At 41.7% G+C, this 22,299-nt stretch overlaps 2 protein-coding genes across 5 annotated transcripts in view; one reads left to right on the plus strand and one right to left on the minus strand.

The window, feature by feature from the left end:
* The window catches only part of gria4b (glutamate receptor, ionotropic, AMPA 4b), an 88,383-nt gene extending 80,697 nt beyond the window's left edge, over window positions 1-7,686 (plus strand). The window contains exons 14-16 of one of the 4 annotated variants that reach the window (XM_029520153.1): window positions 830-944; window positions 3,673-3,810; window positions 5,785-7,686. In XM_029520153.1, the coding sequence (XP_029376013.1) occupies window positions 830-944; window positions 3,673-3,810; window positions 5,785-5,949 (418 nt within the window). In that variant the 3' untranslated portion in view covers window positions 5,950-7,686. Of the gene's footprint in view, window positions 1-829; window positions 945-1,582; window positions 1,698-3,672; window positions 3,811-3,891; window positions 4,000-5,784 lie in introns of those variants that run through there. The other 3 variants (XM_029520152.1, XM_029520155.1, XM_029520154.1) reach the window with 3 other exon arrangements.
* An 855-nt stretch (window positions 7,687-8,541) lies between these two features.
* On the minus strand, window positions 8,542-21,355 carry LOC115053797 (14-3-3 protein epsilon). The gene is made up of 6 exons (XM_029518586.1): window positions 21,017-21,355; window positions 16,925-17,124; window positions 14,946-15,052; window positions 13,359-13,565; window positions 12,423-12,559; window positions 8,542-9,509 (listed from the first exon to the last, which is right to left on the minus strand). The coding sequence occupies exons 1-6, from the start codon at window positions 21,078-21,080 to the stop codon at window positions 9,457-9,459; spliced, it is 768 nt and encodes a 255-aa protein (XP_029374446.1). The 5' UTR covers window positions 21,081-21,355; the 3' UTR covers window positions 8,542-9,456.
* Window positions 21,356-22,299: the final 944 nt, after the last annotated feature.

Consider the following 22,299-nt stretch of genomic DNA (forward strand, 5'->3'; position numbering starts at 1 on the left):
AAATTATGATGCACACTTATTTTAAATAGCTTTTCACATTTTTATACAAGTCAATTATGATGTTCCAGATCAGCTTAATGCTCAGAAATCCTGTGAGCTTTGATTTGGCTGACACACACACACACACTATGTGTACAGCTGGTTATTTGGAAATGTCTGTTTTTAGAGTTTAGAGTTTACCATAGTCTAGAGTCTACCCTATATATAGTAAACCAACTGAACTAAATCCCTTCAACCAGCACTTCCCAAACCTTTGGATTCATTAGCGTTAAAAAACAAAACTGAAACGTTAGTCAAAAATATTGGAGCAGGAAATTTGATGTGGCTCTGGTGCTCCAGGTAAATGTAGCTGACCGTGAGACTTACAGTAGATTTCTATTTTAAAATTGGTTCAGATCCATCAGGTTGATACTTCGCTGGTTAATTAAAGACATCAGACTGAATGCACAAAAGTTTGTCTCATTGCAGTCGACTTAATATTTAGTGACGTGCCAACAGTGCGAGTGTACCTAAAAAAAAATATATATATATATATATATATTTTGTAATATGGGTTAGGATTGCTGCATATGTTTAAATAATCTTATACAGTTTAATAAAATGTGCAACATTAATATTTTCCAACGTGAACAGGCAGAGAGACTTGTGCTCAGCGTGTGTTTGGTTCCTGGGATGGGATGTAACAGTTTAGAGCATTAATGCACTTTTCCACCCTTGTCCCTCTCTCACTGCTACTCCTCCCCTCTCCTCCCTCCCCCTTCTCTTCCTTCCCTCACAAATTGGACAGCATACTCATCCCTCTCACCAAATATGTTTTATCGTTTTCAAGAAGTGCAGTTAACCTGGCAGTGTTAAAACTCAATGAGCAAGGCCTGTTGGACAAATTGAAAAACAAGTGGTGGTACGACAAAGGAGAGTGTGGCAGCGGAGGCGGTGGCGAGAAGGTTAGCCACTATGTCGCTAAGCCCATGTGACCTTAATGCGGGTAAAAGAGAAATGTGTTTTGCTGGCAACAGGGGCATCTGCCGGGTCGAGTTGGTATTTCTTTTTTTTAAAGTGCGAGTACTGTCAAAGCAGAAATATTTGCTGTATTAATGTAGCGATCGTAGCGACCTAAAGGGGAATGTTTGGCCTTTTGGCTGTGGGGGGGAGTTGAGATTTGTAGTGTCTTGTTTGAAACAAACACTGACCACAGAACTTGAAGCGCATCCCTGAGCCAATAATTTTGGGTTGACAGTATTAGCCCTCGTACTTGTTCTGATAAAGGTCCCGGCAGTATGTGCCTGTTCCTGAAAAGCGATGCAGCCGGGGCCCCATGCATATATGTCTGTTAGCTCTGCCCCCCTCCCTCTGACGTCCCCCAGTGAAACCACTGAAACAACCAGATTGACCGACGAGCAAAGAGGCATGTAGCGTAAGTGGGGCCCCTTCCCGGCTTCGTCACTTTGTGAAGAGTACTGAGTTGCTCTTGTTGGGCTTCTTCTGATTGAATAACATAAAATAACATGTCCTATGATGTTATTTATGTTATTTTCCCCACCCCACCCTTCCCCCCTGCCCCCCCACCCCCCGTGATTTGAAGAACGCCTGTAAACCTTGCCGTATTGAAACTGAGTGAAGCAGGAGTCTTAGACAAACTGAAAAACAAATGGTGGTACGATAAAGGGGAGTGTGGACCCAAGGACTCGGGAAGTAAGGTCAGTCTCCACCAGCCCGGGAGCCTCCCCCTCCTCTCTTTGTCTCTTCTGCACACTTCTATGCCGCTGGCAGTACTGCTCTGTTATTACAGCAGGCTGGCTGATATGACGCACACACATAATACTCTGAGAAGAGAGCGAGTGAGAGACACACAGGTAGAGACTTGAGGCGTAGCCTGAGGGATACAGCATGACAGAAACAAGGCATGGCGCAGCGCTAACAGTTTTACAGCAGCTAAGCTATGTGTTGCAACCGCAGATGAAGGCTCACACTCACACCGGTTGTCACCTCAGATGGTGCCGGGGCATGTTTGTGCGTTACCGTATGTCACACTAGACGTCAGGTCGACTGTTTGCCTCAGCTGCAGCGGCACACTGACTGAAGACTGATCCACGTTGTTGATGCACTGGAGCATGGAGAGAGCTGCCACATTTTAAACAAAGCGGCGTGCACAGTCCACATCAGCCACGTCCTCTTAATCAGATCCTGCAGCACAGGACACACACGACATCACCTGCAAATGAGACTAAGCATGACAGACAGTCGTTTGTGTCGAGGTAATAAGTTGAATACCCCTTGAGGATGTAGGTGATTTATCAGAGGGAGATAAATGGCGGGGGTGAGGAGAAGGAGTCAGAGCTCAGGGAGATCAGCTGCATACATTTAAATATAAGAGGGTTGAAGGGTGAGTGTTGGAACTGAGAGACAGAGCAGCCTGTCGAAATATGAAATATGGAGGAAAATTAAAGGGCCAGTTCATACAAAGTTCAAACGCCACATTTCTTCATTTCTTGTAGTTGTATCTATTCATGCAGACAGTTTTAATTACTTTAAAAACTTGAATTGCTTTGAATAATCCCCCCCTGCAGACACTACGCCGCCTAACAACATCGCTGGATGTTGATATTTATTCGACTGTAAGTTGAGATCTCAGGTGCCAAAATTCAACACTAACGTTAATTTGACAGATTACAGATGACAGCGGACGTTGATATTTATTTATTTATTTATTTTTGTTCCATTTTTGTTGTGCAACAGCCACCAAAATCCAATTTCCTCACGTCAAGGTCGTCCTGACGTAGAATTATTTAATTAATTCTCGTCGTGAGCAGCTCGAGTGACATTACGTTGGTGTTTGCCTGGTGTCATCACGACCAACAAAAAGGTGTTGTCATCAGTTTTAGTTGAAGGTCTTTTGAATTGCACAGCTTTGGGAGATGAAAGTAAATGTCCAAAGCTAATTTGGCGATTGAGTGGCCAATGACACAATGGCAACAAACCAACCAATCACAGTACGACATAAAAAAAACCCAAAACAACCTTGAATGCATGGTGTGGTGCACCATGTCTTAAGTGGCATTAAAAATATTAGGGCAAAAAGAAAATCCTCTATATACTACAAATACTGTAGAAGCACAGATGACCTAGCAGAATGACATTTTGGCCTCGCGGCCTGTTCAACTAAAGCACAACGTGTCATCTCACACAGTGTGACTTATAGACGTTAGAGGATTATGTGGATTATTCAAAGTGAGACATTGTGTCTCCAACACAAATGAAATCACTTCCCATATATATTTTTTTTTTTTTTTGCTAAATCTGGATGGAAAGAAACCAAAACTATCTGCATGTCTAGCTGCGCCGCGGTTAAATGATCTGAACGAACCCTTTAACGCAGACAGGTGACTGTAATTCTTTCTAAAATAGTCAGAAGACAGCAGGGAGAGTATTCTTTTTACCAGCATGGCTACAAACAGCTGTGCAGGAATAGACTGGGATTAGAGGCAGACAGGCGAAAAGTGAAGTGTTGTGTGAGTGCGATTAGTTGTGTGTTTGTGCATGATGTGAGGCTGGTGTGAGGACTTTTCCATGTTGACCTGTGTTATCTGTGTTTACATGTTGCGTGATTGTGTGCACACTTTACAGCCACCTTTGCTAAAAATGAGTGTTGACTTATTGGTGTTTGTTCCACAGGACAAGTCATCCCAGGCCCTCAGCCTGAGCAACGTGGCGGGGGTCTTCTACATCCTCGTCGGGGGCCTGGGCCTGGCCATGCTGGTGGCCCTCATCGAATTCTGCTACAAGTCGCGCAACGAGGCCAAGAGAATGAAGGTGGAGACCCTGCCCCAGTCACACCCCCATTACCACCACTGCTACCCCTGCCAGACAGGCAGTCCCCGCCACAGCCCAGAGCCTAGCCAGAGCCAAACCCCGAGTCCGACAGCCAGCATCCACAACTTAGCCGAGTTTAGCGAGGTTTTCAGTGGGTATGGCAGCGATGGGGAAGCTGATAAGATGTAGTTGGGGTTTTCGTAGAAGGTCTGCCCAAGCCTTTGCCCAACCCCCCACCCCCCACCCCCCCACTAGCTCCCTGCACAGAGACTGTAAGTGAAACCTACCGTATCCCCGTGCTAGCCTTGCCATGCTGAGTGACTGTCGTGACCAGTGGCAAAATGCTTCCCACTCCTCTGTCTTACCTGCTCGCCATGTGGTCATGTGACATCCTGGTCTTCGTTCGAGCTTTATTCTCAGTGTGACAGGAAGCAATGAGTCATCCGCAGATACGGCGTCGCCTCTACTGCTTCGCAGCTTGTGTAGCTCCAGACATTGGGCCTCATTTATCAAGCGGGCACACAGTGTGACCCGTTTTCCTGCCAAAATCAAAAAATGCGTTGCTCATTTTGAACTCAGTGTCGAGATAACATTCATGTCTGCTTTTAGATGAATGTGGTTAATGTTGGAAATGAAAACTAAATTCCATGATGGATTGCCCGCATCAAAATTTGCACTTTGATCATGAGTAAGTTTGTGTGTTTCAAATATGAGTGAAGCTTTAAAAAGTTTACTTAAAAAAAAAAGACACTCTTTTGGTAGTTAAATTGGCATAAAACTAGATTCTCAGATTCCACTGATGTCGTCTGAGGGAAATTTACTATGCTTCTTTAAATTCTCCAATTAATGTTTTAGCTCCGTTGTGGTGCTTTTCCTCTGGACTTTGTTTCTTCAGAGATGGGAAAGATGTGTTCAATGAGGACCAATGTCTTGTACACCTGTACCTGTACACATGATGTCTACTCTTGTGTGGACATTTCATCAATCTGCAGCACATTCGTCCATCCAGTGTCTACTCTTCCCCCTCTGAGGGGGCGCACGCACATTCACACATATCTACGTAAACCTGGATAGTAGCTCATTGTCTTTCAGATATTAGTAGAACCTCAGACCACATTTAATGAGAAGCTCTCTATTTTAAAGGCACATTTAAACACTAAACATTGGTTTAAGGCTAAACGTAGTACACGTAAGTGATGTGTCCCTCGAGCTGGACTGATATTATTGATGGGAGCTGCTCTCTGCGGATATTTCCCCCAGGTCCTCGAACACTAGACTTTCAGATATCCTGTCTCACTCGGTGTGTATCTGTCCAACGTGGTTATGTGTCCCCCATCAGCACTTCAACTCTTCATTAGCTTGACTGTTGCTGAGTCAGCTTCCCTGTCCTACTGCCTGCAACTATCACTCACTGTGTAATAATTCTGTCGCTGATGGATTTACATGTAGTCTGGGCCTGGCTTGACACTGTAGTGAATGGCTATGAAAGGTGTCTTCTGACTCTGCTGTAAATATATACATATACTTAAATGTACGGTCGTATGTCATTGTGCGACTTTCTGCCTGTTTTTACCTGAAGCAGATTGGAGTTTTAGGTTGACTCATCAGAAACAAAAGTAATTTGGAAGAAGAATGTGTTTGTTTGTTTGTTTTTTTTTTAAAGGCAAAATGGCATTTGCCCCCAAACAACCAAAATTACAAGTTACTGTTTGCCCACAAATAAACTAAGTAAGAAGTGACCACCAGCCTGCAAACAACCCAAATTTTTTGCCAAACTTAAGAAAGGGTTATTTAGTGTTTTGTCTCATTGATGAATAGTTTAGTTTATTCCTTAATAGGAGGCTTCATGAGGCTCCTTGTTTAAGGCTGATGTCGATTTGGCACAAACGCCCCCCTAAAACTCTGATCTGTAAATGTACAAAACTTTTGTCTGCACCAAACACAAACCTTCCATCTTTTCATTTTCTTCTCCAGCTAACATTTACTGAAGCCATGAGGAACAAGGCCCGTCTGTCCATCACAGGCAGCGTCGGGGAGAACGGACGGGTGCTGACGCCCGACTGTCCGAAGGCCGTCCACACCGGGCCCCCTCTCCGCCAGAGCTCCGGCCTCGCCTTGGTCTCCTCTGAGCTCCCGTGAAAACCAAAAACCTCTCAAGTGCCTTAATCCAAATAACAACAGAAACAGATATTAATCCCACCGCCCATGCAACAACCAGGAACTCAACACAAAAGAAACAGGATTCACAAACAACCCACAACAGGTCAACTCCGGTGGGCGAGGTGGGACAGATGGAGGAGCAAACAACTAGTCCCACAGGTGGAGGTCAAGACTTGTTCTGGGCTCGACTCTGTGGAAACAAGAGGCAGAACTATCTCAATTTTTTTTATTTTAGCTTCCGTGTGGCAACACGGAAGCTTTTGTTTTTGAAACAAAGGGATCGTGGGAATCCACTGGAGCTGCTCTGCAGTGACAGAAGAGGATAATGAAAAAATATCATGATATATGATAAACATGAAGACCAGAAAACTGTAAACTTGAAACTCCAAACTGTGCATTTTTTTTGGTGTGTGATTGCTGTGAATTGGCAGAAAAACTGAACCACAATCAAGATTGTTTTCAAGATGAGCAGTATTTGCTGCACGGGCATGAAACAGCATTCAAGAGACAACAATCTCACTAGATATCAACAAGTGAGACTGGGGGAGTTGTAGCCTGGTGCCGTGGAGATGTGACAAAAGAAAAATATTTGTATTCATGACAACAACAAATGAAAAATCTATTGATATTGAATATATGAGCAAACATAGAAAACTGTGAAAATAAGTAAATATGTATATTCCATGAAAAACAAGTTGAAAAATCTAGCTGTACATAGGGACGACCATGTAACATGCTTGCTTTTTAAACAGATGTACATAGCAGTTATTGTAGTGGACAGGCAGAGTTGTTTTTTGTAAATCATCTTTAAAGATTTTATTCATCGCAATAATAATAATAATAAAGAAAATACAATGCCACTTGAAGGAGGAGACGCGTAGAAGGCAGTGTTCAAATTAGTTACACGTTGAATACGTTACTGTATTATATAAGAACATTCAAACTCTAAATGTGAAAAGGTATCGACTGCCCAAATATTCTGATACCTGTTACGTAAGAAATGAACAAATATATTCAACAATGAATGTTAACCAGCTCCACCCCCAATCCTTAAACCACAACCCTCACTGTGCAGACGTAGCCCCAGAGAGTTGCTCCTCAGTAGAGCTTTACAGATCAAGTTTCTGCAGTCAGAATAATAACTATTTTTTTCATTCTTTGATCTATTTTTTGTACTGAGAAATTAAAGCCGAAACTGTCTGTCTCCTGGTTTTAAATGTCGACAGTCAAGTGCTACCTGGCTAAATCTTTTAGACCATTGCACGTGTGGAGACGTTGAGTCGAGAGATGATGATGATGATGATGAAGAAGCTGAAGGTGAGGGAAAACTGAAAAAAATGCCATTTCTCATTTTTCACTGTATGTTTATTTGAAGTGTCTATATTTTCCAGTAAGACGTTGAACCTCAGCTGACGAAGCCACCATTTTCTATGTTGGACAATAAGTAGAGTCCTTCCTTGCTGAAACACTGTGGATCCTGCAGGGAGGCTGGACACGCCGTAGCAGAAATGGATCTTGCTCCTGTTTCTCTGACTGAAGTGTCCCCGTCTCTATTTGGGAAAACGGACGGACAATCTGCAATAGGACACGAGACGCCGCATCTTCAGCGACGCCAGCCGACGGTGGTGCTGGTAAATGTATCGTTTGTTCCAGGTTCTCATCCACTTGGTCCCCTGAACTAGTTGGAGCTTGTCGGGGACGTCTGAGGCAGAGAAAAAACCAGCTAGATTATTTCAGGTCATGCTGCTTTCGTCCTGCCATCCGTCTTTAGAGCTGAAGTGTAATATGGCGTCTTATTTTGGTTCAATTGTACAACTTTATTTTGATCTTTTTTAAGTAAAAACAACTTTCAAATTGCAGCGTGTGGCGTCGTGATTTGACGTAAGGAAAATCACAAAATAATCTGACGTTGTGGCCTGTTAAATTGATAACTTTCTTTGGGGAGGGGGAGACAAGAAGCCACTGCTCTCAGCCAGGAAGAACTTCTGTAAAAGTTAGTTATAAAAAGTTCAGTAATTCAAATACAAACGTTTGAAAGAGCAGTGACTGATCAGAAGGGAAAAAAAGACAATTTAAATGTATTCTAAAGTTTTAGCTCTGTGAGGAACAAGAAAATGTAGATGTTTAATTTAATAATTTAATATTGGTACTTTTACTCCCATATTTCAATTTCAAGCTATTTGCATTAGAAAACTCTGTATTGTAACAGGGAATTAGTGCAGGTTCACTTTGCTGTATGTGATTGTACATAAAATAGGATAACCTTTCTGTGATTACGCAGCGCTGCCCTCTAGTGGTTAACAATCATATCAGAAACATACTGAAACAACCCCCCCAAAAAAACAAAAACCCACACTCGTCATTTTAACATTTTTAACTTGAAGTTTAATGTTAATTCCATGCTGTGTTTCAGTAAGAATACAGATGGTACTTGTGGCTCCGGTGAGAATATCCAGTAGTACAAATCAGATTCACGTTACACATACTGAACAGAAGGAAGGAAGGAAATGAGAGGAAAGAGACAGCGTTGAGGTGAGGAAACCTGGAAGAGTCGGGGGGGGGGAGTAAAGATACAGCAGGCCTCTATTTCCCAAACTGTTTTTTTTTTTTTTTTTTTTATATATATATAGTGCCAATGCAAAACTGCATTACATTACAATCAAGAGTGTTGAGCATTCCCCTCCCGCACACCCACATACGAACATTTTGTCTGCTAAAAAGCCATTACCTAACTATCTGCCATTAGCGAAAGCGCCACAGCCTCGCAGCACAATACTTGGTCCGAGAGTGGACGAGAATAGAGGTCAGAGTGACGCTTGGAAAAGGGGGGACATTCTGCTGTTATTAAAAATAAAAAAGATCTATTGATGTGCTGAGCAAGTTTGGTATCCATAAAGTAAACAGGGCACTTAGTTCTTCCTAAAAGTTTTAACATCCCTTTTGAACCTTCCATGACCGCTTTATCTCCCTACATTTGCAAACTGAAATGTTTGAAAACTGACAGAAGCACGAATAATGTCTTATTTCTAAACACACATACACAGGGGAAAAAAAAGGTTGAACAGCAACGTATCGTCTTTAAATAAACTCTTGCATATGTGTGTTTCAAATACAGGCAAGCATAGTTGGCAACAGATGACAGAGCAATGTAAAGCAAAATAAAAACAGTAAAAGAGGACAAAGAACCTTAAAGGGTACAGACTTGCAAAAAGAGTCATCAAACAGAGAGGTAAGGAAAAGAAAAGGTAAAACCCCTGGGGAGTGGAGATGAAGGCCCGAGCAGGCACTGAGAGGGCTGGGAAATGACGTGCATACGAGAAGAAAAGGTGAGAAAGTTTGAGGAAAATGGAGGGGGGGGGGAGAGCGAGAGAGAGAGAGGGCGGGCTGCAGTATAAACCCAGTTGAAAACTGTGGCTGGGGACAGGAGCTAGTGCTGGGAGAAGAGGAATAAGGGAGGAGGAAGAGGAGGGCTTGTGTTGTTCAATCTCACTGGGCCTCGTCCTCCGCATCTTGCAGTGCTTCTTTGTTCTGTTCTTCACCTGAGGTAAAGACACAAAAAGAAAAACAAGGGACAGTCATAAAAGTTGCTGGTGTTTTTCCACGCTCGGTAAGAAGCAGCCAGGGAGACCTCATCCCTGCTGGGTCCAGCAGGAATTATTTCAGATGAACAAGTAGGAAACAAAGCAAAAGTCTGACCTCTAGTGCCACATATGGGCCAATTCCCATCATGCAACTTGATAATGTCATCATCAGGCTTCCCTTGGCTGCTAAATGTTCACGTTTCCATGCCCCCAATTTATAACACAGGGTTGTTATTAGTAATTTGTGGCAAAAATCACCTTTAAATTTTAGACCGAAACTGTCAACAGTTCCATTTTTGTTTAATAAATAAATAAAAAGTAGATGGATAATATTTCATGTAAAAAAATGCTTTTATTTCATCCAATTTAATCCGAGAGTTCAGTTTTATTAGCAGTCCCTTGCTGTGAAACATTACCTTGCTATAAAAAGCTTGTTCCTGGAAAAAAAAAAAAAAAAGATTCTATGACAAATGAAGATTGTTTGGCGAATCACTTCAGCTCGTGTCTAGATGCATTTCACGTAACACACTGATCCTAGCTGAGTTTTGTAAACTACAAATGAATCTGAAGATCTGAAGAAAAACAAATAAGTGGAGGAGGGGAATGTACTGTGGCCTCTTTTTGAGGGTTGTTCCAAATATAGTTTTCTGTAGCCACAAAACACAAAATATATGAAAATGTTGTACTTTAACTGCAGAAAAATAATGCAGTATCAGCATTTGTATTAAATATAAGGTTGTAGTAAAATACAGAATTGACAAAGGGCAGACGCTGATGCTGAACCAAATCTGTACCCACAGGAAGGAGCTGCCAGGCTTTAAGAATATAATATTGTTCTCTCTCAACCACAGGATATGTACTTAAAAAAAAACAAAAAACAACCCAACCCCCAGTCATCCTATGTAGTTCTGCCATTTAATTCAAAAGCAGAAAAAAATGTGGTTTGTTTGACTGGAATTCATTTGTTGTTTTTTTGTTTTTTAGAAATGAAAGGGATCAGCTAAGAAATTTGTTAAGAAGGGCACTGCAATGCTTACCACTGACTGTGTCAACATGCAAGCCTGTGAGTTAATTCACAGTGTCTTCTGCACAAGTCATGGTCAGATTTTTACTGGGAGGTTGGGAGGTTGGGGGGGGGGGGGGGGTGAAGATGCCTTGTGAACCCATACAACTGGTTGCTTGGAAAGGTTACCATAGAGACAGCACAGCCATCCGTGTAATGAAGAACTAAGAGGCACAAATAACAAAGGCTCGAGAATCCATCATGATTAAAATAGAAACCGTAACAGTGCTCATTAGCGCCACAGCAAACTGGGATGTGAGAAAGCCACAGGAGACGGAGCCACAGCCACCCATGCTGTTACTGCAGTTTGACGTTAAATCACACTTCGGTAAGCTGCGTTCACACGTTTCCAAAACTCAAACTCATCTACGCATCGTCTGTGGTGGCGCCCCAGTGGACTTTGTTCAGTGACACTGACGTGCACGGCCAAAGAGCAAGGTGTCCGCAAGTTCTGTTCATTTTACGGCTTTGCATGTGATAAAAGGATGCTTTTTTAAAGTGCGCTTTAATAAACGCCTCTTCTGAAAAACCCAAATCTATCGTGTGTTAATTGGCACCAGAATAAGACTTGTCAAGTCTATCACAATGGGAGAGGTGAAGATCAAAAAATGAGATGCAAATGGAAAAAAATGTGATGACAAGGCACAAACAACAAAAAAATATAAACAAAGTGCAATATCCAAATCACAGGAGCTGCTATTTTTGTATAAAGTTAAACTAGAGTGCAACATTATTGTGCATTGTTAGCACCGTGGTGGCAGAGATGCCTCAGCCTTCAGTCATATTCCACTTACGTAAGGGAAAATGCTTCCTTTTGACAACAGCAGTTGTGTCATAATTTGAAAACTTTTTCAGTGAAAATGGAATGCAAAAATAATCAATCCAACTGAAAGTGTATTGCATGGAGCAATATCTGCCAAAAGTACTTCACATTAGATGGTAGTTGAAAGGACAGAGACAACTGCAGAACAGGTCTGATGATCAAGAGGGAACAAGTCTAACTTGAAAATGTAAGCACGGAGTATAAAATCAGAGCAACATTCACTTCGCTGTGGATAAAATTTTACTATTATTTTTTACTGCTGCTTCTGCTGCGTCTGCAGCTACAGCACAGGACAAATGAGTCAGAAGACGGTTAATGAGTAACGGATTCAAAAATATTTGGATTCAATTCAATGCTCCACCCGTCTCAGTGAGAAGTAAACTAGCTAGCGACTTATTCAGACTTGCGGACACCCTGAGAACTCTGCTACAGGTCAACAAATTACAGACTGGGCTCTGCTGTGAGGAGGTTAGTGAAGGGTGCTTGGATGGTGAGGAGTGATCACTCGATGTGGCCCAAGACAGGAGGAATGACTTACAAAATACACTTCTATAATGGAGGAAGAGGGAAAGAGGAGGGCTGTCCTTAAGAATCTACAGAAGAAGGAGGGAAAGAAGAGAAGTTAGAGGAGCGAGTGAGCACTTAAATGAGGATGAAAAGAGGGAAGGGTGCTTCTGGTTTCAGAGGAAACACTGCGCTGAGAGAAATAAATAAAAAGGTGGCGAACGTGTTAGATGGTTATTCCTTTTTCTAGATGTTGCTCATTCATTACTCCTCGACGTGTATCCCTGAGGCAGCAAACAAGGGCCATTAGGGGAGTTGTAGGAACAAATCGGCTTTAAAAATATAAGACAGTCTGTCAAAAAGCCAGTAATGATGCTGAGCCGATCATCACTCAGCATCGCCCAGACATGAAGGGTTATAGTTTTATTTATCACGTGCAGTTGTGACTAATGTCCCAAGTAGAAAGACATGGCTCTCTCACCGTCTCCCTGCACGTCTGAGGTCCATAGTGTCAAGTTGTCACGTAGCAACTGCATGATAAGTGTTGAGTCCTTATAGCTTTCCTCGCTCAGCGTATCCAGTTCTGCAATGGCATTGTCAAACGCTTCCTTCGCCAGCCTATCAGCAGAGAGGACACAAGAAAACAAGGTCACACACGCAGACAATCAACAGCTGGATGTTTAGCACATATACAGAAGAGAAGACCTCATATGCAAAGACACCTGGCTCTGCTGTGGACTTCACTGTGTGGTGTGTTTGCAGCAGGGCAGTGAGGTTGTGTGTCCAGATGAAAATTAACAATCTGTTCTCTGTAAGAACCGCTTCCAAGTTATCAGGTTCCTAAAAATCACTTCAGTATAACAGTGTCTGACAGCTGAAATACACACTCCAACTTCTTTTTATGTGGGATTTCAACCACGGGGAACGGAGGATGATGAAACACCAGGATGGAATTTACCGCATTGGAAAAAATGGCTATTTCCTGACACACTGAAAGTTGCAGTTGTGAATGTTTGGTTTCTAGGATGCAGAAACGACATCGAGACAACATCCTTCTCAGCATCCTAATGAATTGCCTCTTAAGTTCTAGTTTCTCTTCCACCAGCTCCTGAGAAAAGGGTGTCTTGTGGTTTCCTTTGTGTGATTTTAATCTCTGTTGTTAGGGCCAAAGACATAATCATATCAGAAAACCAAAGAGACAAAAGGGGCTGCAGAACTGATTAATAACCCACAATCAGTGACTTCCTTCATATTGTACAGTGGTTTCATACTAACGATTAGACATTCATCAAGTCCAACATTTTACCTCCATCATTCAAACTAATTAACACGTTAGACGTGTGTTAAAGTGTGTGCGTGTGTGTGGAGGAGAAATGAAGTTGAAGAACAGCAGACAATGTTAAACATTCACACTTACCTGCATGCACGGTCTGGCGAGTTGAGGATTTCATAATAGAAAACTGAAAAGTTAAGGGCCAGTCCCAGACGAATTGGGTGTGTTGGAGGGAGTTCGATCATGGCGATGTCGCTAGCAGCTTTGTATGCTACCAAACTGTTCTCTGCTGCCTCCTTCCTGTCGTTGCCTGTGGCGAACTCAGCCAGGTACCTGTGGTAATCTCCCTTCCTGAGCAGAGTGAACAGCACAGTCAGTGATATCTGCCATAGCACATGTGCATTATAAACATTCAACAACTAGTTACAAATGTACAAATGCAATAACAGACCAGTACCACTTGACAAATACCATGCAGTCCAAGTGTCTCTGTGGTCCAGCCATAAACAAATCCATGAGACTGTGACAGGGCTTTAAATATAAATACTGCTTTATACTGAGTCCTAGAACAGAAAACTATTGGTTTTCATCATAAGCTGACACCTAACTACTATTTGTAATAGATACACACGACGTTTTACAGGACTTCTTTTATCATTCTGGTCTGTAATTTACCAAATACAGAGTGAATGATTATGGTTGCTTTGCACTGCTGTTGCTGTTGTTTTAACTTAATACATATATTCACATGTTCTTAATGATATGTGGCACAACTCAAATAATTTGTTCCAAGCAGAGAAAAAATTGACCAATTGATTTATCCATCTAACATCTTCATATGATATTTCAACATGTACAGCCTTGCTGAGCCAAGTGAAGAAAATAACTCTGAGGTCAGTGGAAGCAAAAGAACCCGTTCCAACCAAGTCTGAACAATTAGCCAACATTTCATTACTGCAGACTGCAGACAGTTTGAACTTCACATGATCAGAGAGCTTCTGTTAGAAGAGACAGCCACATGAGATGTAGTGCAGAAAACTGTGGGTAAAATATTCACCGTATTATGCTGTTTCATCTCTTCAAAAGTTGGTGAAGAACTGAATCATCTATTTATTCATTTAAGAGAGACGCTGTTTCATGCACAGGGGTGATTTCTTTTGTGGCTTCACATTGTGTGGCAAGATTTTCCAGGGGAACATGGGGATGTGCCTCTAAATGCATCTGAGCTCTGCTGGGTTTATTTGAAGGTGGGGATGAGCAAGGAGTGCTGCCTTGGATGGTTTTCTGTCCTCAGCCACAGACCTCCACATCACAGAACCTTTTATAGAACACTTTAAATGGGACAAGGCTCTAGGCTGCTCTAAATGCAATGAAATATTGAGAATTCTCAGATTCTGCTTAAACTCTGCACAATTAATATCCGAGTGCAAACTGTGATTAAAAATGAACAAGAACCACATGACTTTAAGTGAAATATTTCTGTAATTGAACACATAAAACATGAATCAAATAAGTCAATTAGGCAGCAATCTCTACCTAGAAACTGTTTTTACTTTGAGGTTAAGGATCAACTGAGGAAACAGAGCACTGCAAATTTAACAGGAAGAAGCTGAAGTAGATGTATCCCTATTATAATTATCCAGCCAGCAAACTGTGACAGCTGAGATAAGGTGTTCACTCTCAGCTGTGAACAAACTAACAAATCTATACGTGCATTTATGTCATACATACATTTTGTAGTAGAAAACCTTAGATTCTCCCGTGGTTGCAGCTAAGATGAGGTGCTTGTCCAGTACATCCAGGATGTCATTGCAGATTGATTTCAGCTCTTTCTCAACCTGCAGAACGCAAATACACAAAAACTACCATCAGCGTTCTGTGCGGCACTTTAAAACCATCACTGAGCATTAAAAAGAGTCACCTTAGGTCAGTCTAGTCAGTAAACTCCAGATACCACAAGTCGTTAAAAGAGGGCAGACTGCTTCCCGTGGAAGCATTTGTCACTGAAAAGCCGACTGGGTTTTGTGCCTCAGTTTCAGGGTCAGTATTAACCAACAAGGTCTGGCATTTTTAAAAATCACTATAAGGGGACATGTCCTTGTGAATAACTCTTTCTCAACATTTACTCAAAGAAAGTTGGGCAGAGAAAGAGAGAGAGTTGGAATTGAAATTGGTTGTCACCTTAAGGGGGGGGCACACTCATGGAGAAATTTAATTAAGTGCTGGCTAGAAATTAACATATTTAATTTTAAGTTTGGTGTAATCATGGAGTTGTGCACTGTGCAACAAAGCTCTTGTGGGATTTTATCAACAGACTGTCAGCTGTATAAAGAATTACACCTTTAATCAGAGCTACCAACTACAGTATATACTTGTAGCCAAGATCAAACGGGACTATTAACCTGTAATAACCCATGTGTTTAACCAATGCCATCAGCTCTTGCACGTGTGTGCGCGCGCATGCACACACACACGTTGCCCTTGACACCTCATATACATGGTGAATTGCAGTCTGAATGCTGGCTGGATTCCTTCATGTACCAGAGTTGCCTTAGTGAGAAACACTTAGCTTGTTATCCCTGAGGATATTATTCCTGATTGCTGCTGTCTTTGGAGGAACACGCTGCTGCAGTTCAGCTAAGTTACACAACTTTTACTGGATAATAGTAATTGTTTTTGGTTTTCATAATTGTATCGTCAAGGTACTTTCATATTTCTGCTACTGTCATGGTAGAAGACATACAGAAGACCTTTGTTTTTTTTGAAAACATGCACACATCATCTTGATTTTGCCTTAACATTTTGAGTGGAAGGTTAAGCATGATGTTTTTCTTCACCTTGATGCCAGAGTTTCATGTTTGTGTGCCTGGCACTTTAGTCTGTAGCCTGATAGACCCAACACTCAAAATCATACAAACCCAAAAACATAACATCTGAATCTCCCAGGGAAAACAGTTCATCCTGCCAGACAATATCAGAATCTGATTTCATACCATCATAATGAATGCCCAGTCACATAATGCCAATTTCTAGTCAGAGTTAAGTCACACAGGCGTGGATGAAATACATTATAGTACATCAAGTCGTATAAAACATCCCTCCACACAGAATGATTGCAGGGCTGCCGTGCCTCATTGCACCCAAGTGCTGCCAGTGACAGATGTTTCTCTGCAGCAAAAATGAAAAAGCTGATTTAAAGCTGATTCATGGTCAGTGCCCACCTCATTATTTCAGCCAGACAAGTGTTTCTGGGCTGTGAAATCTCACCATTTCCTCTCAAAGTGGAGTGGTCAGGGAAAGGAGAGCTTTAAAAGTCTTTCCAAAGCGGCTAAAGCATATATGGCATCTTGCTTATGGATTTAGAAGTTAGATTATTGAGAGTGCAGCAACTACACTCGCCTAATAAAAATGGCAGAAGGGAACTTCAGATCAGCTCAATCCACAGAATATTTTCATTTAGGACTTTGGGGGCATTAAAAGACAGAAATAGAGGAAAGACCAGCAGTCACTATTTTTTGCCCAGTTGAAATGTACTATAATAAGATTCACTAAAAAAAGTGCTTTCATCAAATGATGCTCAAAGATAAGATGACCTATAATATAGCATCAATACTGACTTTACCCCAGATTAAACCTAGAATGATATTATCCTACACAGTTTACAGTTGATGAACATTAACAGCTTATCTGGATTCCTGACAACGTCTGACCGTTTTTCTGTATTCTCGGATCATCTTTAGTTTGTCTTCTCCGCCTTTGTTTTCTTCTTTCTGTTCAAGGCTGCTGATTATCCTCCAGGAAGCTCTTCTGGCTCCGATCACGTTCTTGTACGCTACTGACAGCAGGTTCCTCTCCTCCACCGTCAGCTCCACGTCCATACCGGCCACTTTCTTCATCGACTCCACCATTTCTAAGAGACAAAGGGAAAGACAAATGACATCAGGAGTTGGCCCCAACTTCCCCTGTTCTTCCTGTGAGTGAAAAATTTTGTTGGTTTGAATGAGACCAGATTACAATGTTTTACAGAACAGAACATGGGGCGAAAATACATCTTTTACCACTGTCATTGTGTTTTCTCCCTATGAAACATACTAACATTCAGGGCAGTAACTAAGCTTTTGCAGTTAGTGCCTAGCCAAAAAATAAACATGTCCACAGATCCAAACTAATACTTAGGCTGCTGCTATGTCTATGAGCCTTTTTTGTATTTTATTTAAACACCACAGAACGCTCAATCTACATTGCACTGAGGGAAAGTGGAGGAGAATGGGATTTAGTCATTTTGGCAAATATTTAAAAAACCGGCTATGATAATTATTAACACAGTTTGTGCAAAGGTCAAAACTGAGTTTCTTACTGAAATGAAGACACCCCCCTTCCATTAACAAAGTTAAAGCCGTGGTGCAGAGCCCTGAAAGGTTTCTGTCCTCCTCAGTATGTTATTAATGGAGTGCCTGGGACACTGCCCAAGTCTATACCCTCCTAATGCAGATTCACTACCTATGGACGCCTATAGTCCCAGCACGCTGAGCCAGGACAATGAACTGGAGGGGTGCTGGAGGAGATCAAATGCGATTGGTCTCGTTAATATTTTTCAATTTCACATTTCAAGGCAACTGGATGTGACATGGTGTGAAAAATTAATATAGAATCCCAGGATAAAACGGCAATGAAAACAATTTTACACTTGAAGCAGCTCTGAAGCAGCCAGTAGTCAGCACAACATGCCATTTCCCAAAGGGAGTGACAAAAAACAGACTCAACACGGAGCCTCTTTCTCTAAATCACATGGCACCATTCAAGGAGGGACTACAGAAACATTACCAACTAAAATAATTAAACTGGTTCTCTAACATGTTTTACATCATTTTAAGACCAACCTGGGAATATATGAAGTCTTATATTATTCTAATGTACTGAAAACAGAGCTGTCCAGTCTAAGTTATGCAGCATCACAGGTGGTAGGAAAATGAAAGAAATCAAGCAATCTGTAAAGTGGTGATTGAAACAAAAGCCTGGCTCAGGCTTCAGATGGGTCACACCTCCCAAGCTAAGCACACTCGCCTGGAGGTAAAAACAGTTTGCCAGTCATTTGGCTTTTAACTTCACAGACAGGGTGTTATCTGTTGCAGCCAATAGCAGGGTTCGACGCAGCATGCTGGCGAAACCTGATACATGATGGTTACAAGCCAGGAGGAGCACTCTGCGGCTTTGATCACTTCACCCTCCAGCTTGGGCTGCACTCTAACAGACGCAATGACCTCTCTGTGCTTTCTGGGCATTTTCTCTGCATTTTAAGCGGATGCAAACCCAATAAAGTGGTGACGGCAATTGCAAAGATTGAATTTGTTGCTCATGATACGTGCACAACCTGTGACACACTGTCTATAGGAGTAACACGAAACGACTGTCAGACTTGAACCAGGGATGTTGCCATTATGTAGTAAACTACATAGGACACCTGATCACCCCTTTGGTTTTTTATTCAGGATTTCTGTGGGTAGTCTGTGCAGCAAGCACAAAGGCTGGTGATAAGACTTGGTACAATCAACACTGGCAGCAGCACGGCTCAAACACAATGCAGCCCTGTCCAGTAGACATTATGGGTAAGGGTTTTATAGCTCTATAGCACAATAGGAGCATAATAGAGCTTGATAGGGTTGTTGATGAACCACGCTTATTTAGCAGCAACTAATATTCAGCAAGCAGCTGCAAAATATTTAAAAATCAAAGGTGCCTTTATGCATTGTTCATCACACAAACAAAGCTGCGAGAACACACTGTTGACCATTATTCACACAACTTTTTTTTTTTAAACTGTCAGCGCCTCTCTTCATCAGGGGAGAGGCTGCGGCACAAAGGGGAAGCAGTCACTGTGGATAAGACACTACGCCAGACTGACTGTCCAGACTGAGCAGAGCCCTCTCTGAAGCTGACGTGTTCGTTTCTTTTTTTTCCCCTGTGTGTTTAAATCCAAGACGGTATTTTCAATCCAATGTGAACAATAAAGAATGAGTATCAGAATAAGAAACCTACACTACCGAGTACTTACTGACAGTTAATGTCGAAACGAATACTGAATCATTTGAAGGTGATTAAGAAATATTTATTACAATCATCCATCAGTCACTTCAGTGAAGATACAAAACATCTGCTGGCTGCATTTTTGAAAGTTTTATCATTTTTGGCATTTTTCACATTTAATAACAACACGATCAGTCTCAGTGGACAGCAGCATTTACCAAAGTGAAGCAGAGAGAGAGGCAGAAATAACAGATTTTTGTTGTTCTTGTTCAGACTGTTATCACACCTGCAGTGCGTTTTGCCTGTTAAAGAGACTGCCCAACAACCTAATTGTGTGCACAGTCGACAAGTCCTCTGGGCGTAAAATGACAACACAATGTGTGGTCAGCATCGTGCTGTGTCATGTTAGCCAACAAAGAACCTGCATTTCCAAAAATTCACACATTCTTCCATACACGTGTTGACCACCACAGCTTCCCATAATATGGCAAGACAGTTCTTGGGGGCCGTCAATCAACAGAACAATAGATAAAGATTAAAATAAATGTAGAAATAAGCCCTTCATTTACTTTGTTTTGGCCATTTTCAAACCAAAAAATAATCTTTGTGTCTGCTCCCCCCCTCACAGGTCTTTTTCATGTTTGAAAACAAACAGAAGTGTGAGGTTAACAAATAAGGAGAATAACTACTATCATCAAACAAACAAAAGATTGTGCCAATACTTAAAAGTGTCAGGAATTTATTCAGAGCTCAATCTGCTGCCTTGATATAATAAAAATAAATATGGTGATTAAAGGAAGTTCCTGTAGAAGTAAGCCAACCGTGCTGTACATGCACCATTAGTGAATAACTCCATAAAATAATAAGACCTCCATCCAAAAACCAAACCCTGAAAACTGAAGTTGAACTTAAAAGGTCGAGATTGTCGTCAAAGCACCAATCAAATCCTTACAATAGTCCTGACCCCGCCCACCGCAGCACGCTATTGGTGCTTCACCCGTCAATCAATTAACCAAAGTCGCATGGTGAGCCAGGCCTCATTGAAAAAAAAAAAAGCAGAAAAAGAAAAGATATTATTTAACTTTTTCACAACTTAAAGAGTTTGTTTTTTTAAAGCCTTCGTGTTTATTTACCTTTATTTAATCAGCAGAGCTGCTACACTGTTGTGTCACACAAATCCGCATGAGATCAGCACGACGTGAAAACTGAAGACCACAACAATGAACACACCTTTCCCTAAACTAAAAAGACACGTTTGTTTGTTTGCATCAGCCGTGGTGTGCAGCTTTAAAAATATTTATATACAAATAAACATCCAGTTAGTTCTGCAGCGTGTAAATGGATGGATGGGTTTTTTAGGGGGGGGGGGGGTTCTGTGTTTGTCGGGGTGTGGACGTTTTTCAGATTTTTGAATGGGAGTTTGCGAGTTTTTGGGTTAGCCGGTTAGTTAGCGTTAGCATGGAGAAGAAGTAAAGAGGTGGTGTGTATTTTTTTTATTTTTTTTGGGGGGGGGGGACTAGCTTAGCTCACCACGTACCGTGAATGGTAACCAGACACCGAAGCACCCAACAAAGCATGTTGTATTTTTTTTACCCCCCCCTCCTCCTCCTCTTCTGTCCCTCCCCAGCCGTTAATGCCGGCCACATTTTTTTTTTAAACAAAACGGTTCAATTCAGGCTGGAGAAAATTCCGCCATTTTGTCTCCCCTCTCGCCCAACAACATCCATGTGAGCCGTCCTACCTGCAGGGACACCGGCAGTTATCCGCCGACAGCTTACCGTCATATCGCTCCGCCTGCTCGGCGAGTTTCGCCTGGTAAACTAAGTTCTCTCTGTCCGCCATGGCGTCCGAGTGATTCCTCCTCCTCCTCCTCCTCCTTCTCCTTCTTCTTCTTCTTCTTCTTCTTCTCTTGTTGTTGCTGTCTTTGTATTTTGTTGTTGTTTATGTTGTTGTTGGGGGAAGGGTGGAGAAAAAAAGAGGGGGGGAGGGGAGGCGGCTGCCGGTGGAAAAAGGGAATATGAACGGCCGCTCCGCGAAGTCCTGCTGGCGGATCAGAAGCAGCAGCGGATCGCTCTGCCGGACCGAAGACCCGACCGGTGGATCTGGAGTAAAGATGGCGGCGCTATTCCATCCGGGAAACCCACGCTGCGGGGCGACACGCACGCGCCTCCGCGCTCGCCCCCCACCCCCCAAAATTAAATAAATAAATAAACAGCATGTCCCGGATCGACCCGCAAAACTTAGTTCAGTTCAAACACCGAAAAATAAGAACAAATCGAAATAGACACAACATCTCAGTGAGTGAGAGTCATCTTTAGAAACACTAAACATGAACTAAACTAAACAAGCTTATTCTTTTTCTTATTATTCTTTAAAAAAAATCTTATGGAGCTTTACCCCACCCACAGCTTCATCATAAAGATATTAAATCCTAAATATCAATTTTATTTTGTGTCAACTATCATTTTGTCCTGAACAATGATTTCAAATGTTTCCACGTTTTCAGTGGAATTAAAATTAAAATGTTGAAAATGTCTTTCAACAAGCTCCTCGTTTCAGAATAAAGTGTATTAAATTGTAAACATTGGATTCAACTTTATTGTCATTTGCGCATGTCACAGGCAACAAATGCAGTGATATGTAACCAGAAGTGTAAAGACAGCGAATAAATAAATTTGAAATTTGAAAACTGGTAGGGACGTGGTCGACAATGGGGAAAGATATAGTAATAATAATAAAAATGATGATGATGATGATAATAATAATAGGTAACATTTATAAGTATTTCTTAACAAATGCAGCCTAATCAGTCAGAACATTTTTATATTATTATTATTATATTGCTAGATAGATTAGACAGTATATGATGAACCCGAGTGACATTGATTACTGATCATGACTTCCCTGCAGGGATTAATAAAGTATTTCTGATTCTGAATTCAAATTTAATGGGAAAAGTTTGGATCCCATGTATGAGCAAACATCTGGACAGGTAAGTGGCAAACTGTGACCCAATCCAGCATTGAAAACCTCCACAAAATATGATGAAATTGAATAAAAC

Source organism: Echeneis naucrates, chromosome 14, assembly GCF_900963305.1.
Source record: "Echeneis naucrates chromosome 14, fEcheNa1.1, whole genome shotgun sequence".
In the NCBI taxonomy this organism is placed as follows: Eukaryota; Metazoa; Chordata; class Actinopteri; order Carangiformes; family Echeneidae; genus Echeneis; species Echeneis naucrates.

Coding starts and splice junctions, on each gene's coding strand:
- LOC115053797 (XM_029518586.1), bottom strand. CDS start 21,080: ATGGCGGACAGAGAGAACTTAGTTTACCAGGCGAAACTCGCCGAGCAG. Junction 17,125..21,016: donor GCAGGCGGAGCGATATGACG/GTAAGCTGTCGG, acceptor TTTGTCTCTTAG/AAATGGTGGAGTCGATGAAG. Junction 13,566..14,945: donor AAGGTTTTCTACTACAAAAT/GTATGTATGACA, acceptor CACTCTGCTCAG/GAAGGGAGATTACCACAGGT.